The sequence below is a fragment of the Micropterus salmoides genome, unplaced genomic scaffold (assembly GCF_014851395.1).
Source record: "Micropterus salmoides isolate LMB-PRFRI ecotype aquatic unplaced genomic scaffold, ASM1485139v1 Ms_hic_scaffold_1930, whole genome shotgun sequence".
NCBI lineage: Eukaryota > Metazoa > Chordata > Actinopteri > Centrarchiformes > Centrarchidae > Micropterus > Micropterus salmoides.
The window spans coordinates 1-8,857 of record NW_024041074.1 but is presented as its reverse complement, the minus strand read 5'-3'; the positions used below and the strand labels follow the sequence as shown (position 1 = coordinate 8,857).

The 8,857-nt window shown below is 41.4% G+C and overlaps 1 protein-coding gene across 1 annotated transcript; it reads right to left on the bottom strand.

Annotated features, from left to right (window-relative positions):
• Positions 1–1,539: 1,539 nt before the first annotated feature.
• On the bottom strand, positions 1,540–8,229 carry LOC119911168 (sorting nexin-27-like). Its single transcript, XM_038729976.1, has 7 exons — positions 7,796–8,229; positions 4,013–4,238; positions 3,713–3,905; positions 3,262–3,326; positions 2,446–2,550; positions 2,063–2,141; positions 1,540–1,751 (listed from the first exon to the last, which is right to left on the bottom strand). Exons 1-7 carry the CDS (start codon positions 8,095–8,097, stop codon positions 1,555–1,557), a joined length of 1,167 nt encoding a protein of 388 aa, XP_038585904.1. The 5' UTR covers positions 8,098–8,229; the 3' UTR covers positions 1,540–1,554.
• Positions 8,230–8,857: the final 628 nt, after the last annotated feature.

Sequence of the window (8,857 nt, the reverse complement as noted above, 5' to 3'; positions counted from 1 at the left end):
CCAAAAACAGAATAAAAAGAGAGTGAATATATGTCTGGCTGAATGTGTAAAAGCAACTGTTTGCTTAAAAGGTTCACCAGTTCAACTTAAAAGGTGATGATTTGTCAATACAGTGTTCACACTTGCTTCTGTTGCCGCCAAGTGACCCAAAGAAAATCAGGTTTTCATTATTGCAAGTTTTAGTATTCTGGGCAGGTTGGTTTTCAGAGCGCAACCTCCTAGATCTGTTGATGTGCAGACTTTACTAGTAGAAATTGCTTTAATGACTCACTGCTGAACCTCATATGCCTAAAATGCTTCAGGTGATGACCTTTATTGGTCAGCGGACAGCCTGTAGGCTGCTGCTGCTATTTTTTAGTACATTTACATCAGAGGATTATATTTTCCAGTTGACATTTTACACTTCAAATATTGTGGAAAACTTCTCTGGATTCCTGTTAAGTTCATAACATACTTATTTGCAAACAGACTCCCAGCTGACAAAAAATCAGCTACCACAAAGACTGGATTAGCTTGTTTTAATGTCAAAGTTTTGGGGAAATTAGCCTTACAGGAGAAAACTTTAAAATTGTTATATTTTTGGTCAAACGAGTTTGGCAATCATAAGATATCATATTGTCTTGAATTTCTAGGAAAGTTGGATAGGTAAAAGGTGCACATTCACTTGGAAGGGTGAACCTGAATGTGTTTACACTGGGGCTGCCCCCTTGTGGTCGACAAACTTTTCATTAGTCTGGTAGTCGCAGAAAAATCAACTAAAACCTCAAACTCCAGGCAGGGACAGGAGAGGCATCAAGTGGAAGAGGAGCGAGACTGTAGCGAGTTCATTTGACAGTAACATTACACCATCCATCGTGTTGATATGTGTGCAAGTATTTATTTTTGTAAAGTTGGAAGTTATTGATTCCCGTGTTTTGAACGAGACTTGTGTGACGTTATACTGTGTCGAAATATATTAACAAAATGTTCAGTCTCCTTGCTGGGTGTTCCGACACATTCACAATAATTACAGTTTATGTGTGTATGTTGTATCGCTGTAGAGTTTAACAGACTGCTCACTTTGTGCTTGCGTTTGTAAAATATATATTTTAAAGGCTCATTATTACGGTTTGTATTTCTCTGTAATGTAGCACAGTGTAAACAATGTTACTTTCTCATCCCTGGAACCCTTTTATGGACCAACTATATATTTGAATAAGTACAACTGTGCGATGACTAGTAGACTTATGGCTTAAACAAATGACTAGAAAATCTTTAGTTGGAGGAAGCCCTAGTTTACACCAACTGTGGATACATTCAAAAGCCACACTAAAACCTAATTTTTAACTGTAGGAACAATTAACTAGTTGGACTGGAAGATTCGGAGACCAGTAGTAGTTAAGAGTAAACAAATGGGAGTCATACAGTACACTTCCCTGATTATGGCAGAAAGGATCCATGACCAAAAAAAGCTGACACCTCCAACATGTATAAACTCAGAAAGGAGTATATAAACTGTTGGCAGACTGTCAAAAACTCCCAGAAGATGAAATTTTGTGCTGAGTTCCCTTAAGTCTATGAGAAGCGGGATTCAATTATTGTTATTACCTGGTGAAAGCAGTAGTGCAGTGCCAGCGGGTTGTCTCTTAGCAACTCCTCCTCCTGGAAGCTGAACAACCATTTGCGGAGCGCCAAGCAAGTCCCCGGCACTGCCGATGTGTAATTCTGCACATAAAGCTTGTGGGGAAACTCATTAGGCGCCAGTTTCCGCACTGCAACAAACAATAGAAAGAAGGAGTGGGATGAGGAGGGGTATGAACAGCAGGGGAGAGGGTGTCTGTTTAGTCATCAAAAAAATTCTAGCCTGTACCAAATAACCTGCAATTGCTGTTCAAAACTGCACACAAACCCCTTGGCCCAATGAATTAAACTCACTTGTGGGCAGATACAGCCCTTTATTTAGACAACCAGTGGTCATGTGATGATGCAGTCACCAAGAGAGGGTTTTTAAATTAAATACATTAGAGAATGTGAATTTCCCTGTGAAACAACCATAAACATCAAATGCATATCCTGTTCTTACCAAAAGAGTGGTTGATGACTTCAAAAAGGGCAAAGTAGCTCGCCATAATACTGTCCATTCCAACCTTCAACACTAATGCCTACAGGAAGAGCAAAACAGAGTCAGTTGCGTAAGAAAAACATTGTTTTAAAATTTCTAATATCCATCTATACTCTTTTTAAATGTGAGTCTGCATTTTTTATTTCAGTATAAAAATATGTTCTACACCTGGAATGGATCATGTATTTACCAGTAGACATGGTTTGACTTTGCAATCCTCATTGTCATAATTCTAGCTAGGAACTGAATGCAAAGGCCAACTCAGATGTCCAAACAATGGGGCAATAAACTGTACAATATAGCTGTATGATAGCATCATCCCAGCAGGTGTCATGTGTTCCTACCTGGTACACCTGGTCTGTGGTGCTGTTCTTGCGGACTCTGACAGAGATGGTGGTCTTGTCTGGCAGGGCTATCCGCAGCTCTACATCTGTCACTCCATTGTAGTTCTGCGAAGCGAAGCAACACATAATGAGAACAGCTGCTGAGCTGCATTAACTCATGTCTGGATTAACAAGGGAGTGTGTCAGCTTGTATGAGGCGTTTGTTCTGAATTACTGTTAAGTACTTCTGGATTTAAAAAAAACAAACAAGACATAACTAAACCAAAACTTCCATCTGTCAGAAGTCCTTATCCTCCCCTCAAGTGCCGGATTAATTCCATTGTTTTGCATTTGTTTCTGCTGCTGTCCTTCCTCTCACTAGACAGGCAACATAATTAGCTATTTGACTCTCCAGTTTAAACTCCATACTGGCAGACATGACGGGCTGTCAGCTACTTTAACCCAAAACTGCTGATGCTTGTTTTTGGAAAAATTTTTATTTTTTTTTTACACTGAAAGACTGAGTAAGGTTAAATACATATAGGTTTAAATTCCCCCACATCCTCTTGAATAGGCTCAGAATAAGATAAATACATCCCTAATACCATTAGAAAAGCTCAATATTGATCTAACTTTGGAAAGTCCAGTAGACAATATAATAAACAAGGTACTGCGGTGCTGTGCAGACAACCTGTTTTCCAAGACGGAGAAGGTTTTGTAGACAAAACTTTCCGCACTCAAAGCTATGACATTTGAAAACAGAAACACCAATCACACATAAATAGCCACATCAACATCTAGTAAAGTCAATATCAGAACAATAAATGAAACGCATACCTCATCTGATTCAGAGAGAAACTCCTGCATGATGTCACTCTCCCCGATCACCCGCACAGAGCAAACTAGAGAGAAACAAGACAAAGAGAAAGACCGGAGGTCAAAGTTAATCAAATAAACAAAAGGTCTGCTAAATGTCACTTTGCCTGTATCCTGTGCTGTATTTTCAGTGTACAGTGGAAAATTTATCACAGCCAGTGCTTGGACAATTTTTCATCCTAACAACATGATTTCTGTATGCATACATAACATTTTTGGTATGTATGGATTTATTGTGGATTTTAATGATGAAATAACTTACATACTTGAACGTCAGCCTTTTAAAATGGAGTGGTTAGTCTTCCCAAACAACATATGGATTGGTAACAGAAAAGCCTTTTGTCTTTTACCCATGTTGAAAATCAACACACAAGTGGGTTTATACGCCAGTGACTTTTCCAAATCAGCCTACCTCGCTCGAGATATTCCTCCAGGCCTCTGCGACGAGCATCCAGCTGCTGTTCAGACAGGGAGAACGGCCATTTACCGGGAAGCTTCGGGAAGTTGAAGTTGGAAAACTCCCTCTTCAGGTTCTGGTGCAGGATAGCAAACTCCCGGTAGCGCTTTGAGCACAGCTGTCTGCCTGACATGTACACGTTGTACACCTATGGTCAGGAGAGACGGACCATAGCATGTAAGAGTTAGAATACCGCGAATACCACGAGAGTCTGTTTCAAGGAAGAAAAGGTAAGGTAATATGTCAGCCACTTACCACAAACCTCTCGGAGTGCTGCTCTACATGTTTGTATGTGGGAATGGAAATGGGCACTGCCTGCTTGTCACTGTAGTCATAGTTGGGTTGAACATCCTCTCCTCCTTCCAATCCATCAGCCTCCTGAGGTGGAACAGACAGCACAGCCAGAACCAGCTCCTTCTCCCCCGCCCGGATCAGGTCCACCACCTGCTTATGGGTGGCACCTTCCACACTCACCCCATTACTGGAGGGAAAGTGAGGGCAAGAGAAAGGCGGAGGAAGAAGTGATGGAGAGACAGAAAGAAAGTCAGCAAAGAGCTTTGAAACCCTTTCATCCCACTGTTTTTCACACGCTCAATTTATGTTTCAGCATGGCAGATGACTCCTATCACTCCACACAGAGGGAACAGATCAGGGCTTGACTGGACCTTTACCATGCTGCATTAGTGTGAAATTAGTGTAGGAAGTGTACTAATACTGCTTTTTTAAGTATTCTAACATGCATCTTCAGTGGAAATAATGTTAGGGATGCACAGATCTAACCATTTCTCTCCTGACACCAATTCCAATAATTCAACTCAGGGTCTCTCCCAAAATCAAATACCAATCTGACACTAGAGCTCTCATTTCCCCACATTTAAAATCATCCACTGAATAGTCATTTTTATGTAAGGTAACATGAGGCCACGAATAGCTGTAGCACTAAAGACTGAGTCAGCCCACTGTGACTGAACGAATGCAACAGATGGCAAAAACACACATTTTATAGTGACTGAAAAAGAAACTTTATTTAATTTGGATTGGTCCAGTTTTGGTGCACAGCTCCATCCAGGGATCCCTAAACAAAATAACCCATCTCAGATCTGCACTGCATGATTACAAAATATGTTACTAATGGTGCAAATATGCATTCTGTTAATTTTCCTATTAGGGCGTGTGATTATGTCAGTGCATTTTGTCCTCCATTGATAAACATGATGCAGGAAGCGCTGACTAACCAGGTCAGACCTAATGTCTCCCTTTCCTTTGGTGCTGTGAGACACCTCCCTTCTTGGCTTTGCTGAGGCCAGATGGCACCAGCATCAGGTGTCCCTGCTAATCTTCCTATGAGAAACAGCAGGACAGACACAGGAGAGGAGGGAGCAAGCAAGACCGCAAGCATAGGTCTGTCCCACAGACTGTATGTAAAGATGGATGATGTGTCTCAACTTCTTCAAACTGCACAAAAATGGAGCCAAAATATCCTGAGTACAGGTGCTGCCTTCTTGCGCTGGTGACGTCATTTGGAGCCAGAGTCTGCATAGTAATGATCTGGGTTGGAGCCAGGGTTTCAAGATCCCCTCCATACACCTGCTTGACTGTCGATCATGATGTGAAACCCCCTTTTTATAGCACAACATAACTAATTAAAATCAAATTTATCAGATAATGAACACTCTAATAAACATTCATGTGATAAGATCTACCTAAATGACATAAACCATCTTTGGGAAAATGGATACGACGTGTACTTTCGCTATCACGAAGAGGGCAGGGTATATGACCCATACTGCAGCCAGCAACAAGGGGGTGATTGAGATTTTATGGCTTCACTTTTGGGGAGCTGTCTTGTCATCCATCTTTAAATACAGTGTCTATGGTCTGTCCGCTGTATACCATGTCTCCATTATTGTTTATAAAAGTATATCTGTATAGTACAGTGCATCAAAGTGGGAACACTTTAAACAGATAAAGAGGGAGCAGTGGAAAAAGGTCAACAATAGGAGATGGGAGAGCAGGTCTATTGTAGGAATAGACAGTGACATGATGACATTCGTCTGAGCTGTCCAACTGAAACAACTACAAAAATTGTGGGTAGGAGGAGACCAAAAAGGTGAAGTTAAAAGAAGGTTTTGGTCTCAACACTACTTTGACCCCATCATGTGTTTAAACACAAAACCGAAACAAAGCAATACTAGAGAAATGTCTCAGTTGATGATCAGCAACAAAGTGGGTTGACAGGATGTGAATTAGGCAGACTAATATTAACACTGAAGCAGGGCTGCAACTATTTTGTCATCAGCTAATCTCATCATTAATTAATGTAGTGTAGTGAGTATGTTTTGTTGAAATATGTAGTCTATGAAAAACAATTTAAAGTGCTGTCTAACAAGCAGAGAAAATAAAAAACAAAATAGATAACAAGAGATAAGAAAGCAGCTCTTCACATTGCGTTGGCCGAAATCTAATTATTTATCAATCACTAATGGATAGGATATTAATCCACTAATAGCTTACCACTAAGGTCAAGCCTTACAAAACCTCATGCCATTATCAGTCTCCTGCACATATACAAGAGCACAGCAAGTTAATGGCATTCAGTTTAATGTGACAATAAAAAAATCTGATGCTCTACACAAGCTTAACCAGGCAGTAGTCAGTAAAGAAATTCCACACGTTAGCTGGTTATCACTAATGAAACGATGAGGTATGACATACTTAACTGCATGTTTTGCAACATTAGTCAAGCTGGTTAATAAGTCACATGATAAGCACTGATCCAGTCATATGACCAGAGAAACACTTGACAGTAAAATGGAGAAAACACAGGTTGTTTTGATGCCTCAGCAAAGAGAAGTAAACCAATGTTCCTTGTTTTCTGTTTCTCTTCTCCCTTATTCTAAGTTTAGCCTTCAGGCTAGGCTACTGCTCAAACCCTGATGATACAGCCACAAATACACAGACTTCTACAAAACATATACAGAATAACTGTAGCAATTATGCATAATTATTCACAATTATTATATAGTTCCCTTATTGTCCAGCATTTGCCCTTTGACTGGGGAAAGGCTTACAACCATGGGAGAATCACTGATAGTTTGGTTTACCTTTGGACACTGACGTTATTAGAAATCAACCTGTTTACAAATATGAACTGGGGACTCTCTTAAAATTGACTATTATATATCTGCTAAAGGTTAAAGGCTTAAGCTTTTTCATCAAAATCTCCTTTAGGTCAAGACTGACAGTTCATTTGCCCCCACCTAGCAAGACAGAAAGAGTTTGACCAAACAGAAACCACATCTACAAGATTTCTCCATGATAAAGCCATGTATATTAAAACCACTCCAGTACACCGATGAGGGCAAAAACAATAGACAGCACTTTCAATTGTCCCATGTGAACAGCCTGCCTGTTGTGAAGCTGTCACCTCAAGACAAGAAACGCGCGCGCGCGCGCACACACACACACACACACACACACACACACACACACACACACACACATAATGTTGTTGAATAATTTGACTGACAACATTGTCACCCACTGTCTTTGGGCAGTGTCAAAATACACATCCCTACTATTATTCCTCTGAAAATGTAATGCCATCAAAGCTGGCAGTTCAATTGTGTCCTCACAACCACACTGAAGCAGTGACTGCGTAAAAGGCTAGCTAAACAAGATGTTAGCTACCTGGCTCGCTAGCTAGCTACAGCTAATCAACATGCACAGCCTGTTGTCCAACTTATGTAAGCAGGTTAGCTTTCTAGTTAACTCACTAGCATTAGCTTGATTTAGCTAATGCTAACGTTACATCACCAAATGTTTAATTAGCTACGAATGCCCGTAAACTTAACAAATAACTAGTCAGCTAACTTAATAGTCAAAAGACTACTGTTGTTGTCATAACAGACAGGTGATGTTAAACCTTAAATATGGCCAATGTTACATGCTTGAAATTGGATCAACACATGCTAAACTGGGTAGCTAGCTGTACATGCTAACTACCAGGCTTAATTGATCGGGTAGGAGCAGACTTACACTTCCAGGATCCTGTCACCCTTTGCTATCCCAGCTCGGTCTGCCGCACCTCCGGGCAAAACAGCGCTGACATGCTGAAGAGGAGCGTAGAGTTCCCCGTTGATGCTCCGAAGCTGTCCCCCTTCGCTAACTTGACCGCGAACATTGAAACCGTATCCCGACTCCGACTTGACGATCCTCACCGTCCGTGGACCTGACGTTACGATAGCTGTGTTTTGGCCCGCGGACGGACCGACGACTGGACCGTTACGGGATACTGAAGGAAGATCTGACCGAGTTTCATCACCTCCTACATCCGCCATCTTCTCCAAAGACCCTAGCCCCCTTTCCAGTCGGTGTCTTCCAGCAAATTCAAAACAACACTTGAGCTCTGTCCCTCAGTAACGTTAGCTCCACAGACCGTCTGTTGTTGATAACCCGCCCCTCTGTGGCGTCACGAAACACGGCCACACAACGTGACCTCCAGGAGGCGTTACCGAAAGTAACAAATATATATATAAATAAATAAAACAAAACAAAACAAAACAAACAACAACAACAAAAATATATATATATACACTGCTCAAAAAAATAAAGGGAACACTTAAACAACACAATGTAACTCCAAGTCAATCACACTCCTGTGGAATCAAACTGTCCACTCAGGAAGCAACACTGATTGACAATCAATTTCATATGCTGTTGTGTAAATGGAATAGACAACAGATGGAAATTATAGGCAATTAGCAAGACATCCCCAATAAAGGAGTGGTTCTGCAGGTGGTGACCAGAGACCACTTCTCAGTTCCTATGCTTCCTGGCTGATGTTTTGGTCACTTTTGAATGCTGGCGGTACTTTCACTCTAGTGGTAGCATGAGACGGAGTCTACAACCCACACAAGTGGCTCAGTAGTGCAGCTCATCCAGGATGGCACATCAATGCGAGCTGTGGCAAGAAGGTTTGCTGTGTCTGTCAGCGTAGTGTCCAAGCATGGAGGCGCTACCAGGAGACAGGCCAGTACATCAGGAGACGTGGAGGAGGCCGTAGGAGGGCAACAACCCAGCAGCAGGACCGCTACCTCC

What these genes read in the sequence shown, in the direction of transcription:
- LOC119911168 (XM_038729976.1), bottom strand. Translation starts at nt 8,097, where the DNA reads ATGGCGGATGTAGGAGGTGATGAAACTCGGTCAGATCTTCCTTCAGTA. An exon ending in GGTGACAGGATCCTGGAAGT is followed by an intron (nt 4,239 to 7,795) that starts GTAAGTCTGCTC and finishes CTTTCCCTCCAG; the next exon opens with TAATGGGGTGAGTGTGGAAG. An exon ending in CCACAGACCAGGTGTACCAG is followed by an intron (nt 2,142 to 2,445) that starts GTAGGAACACAT and finishes CTCTTCCTGTAG; the next exon opens with GCATTAGTGTTGAAGGTTGG.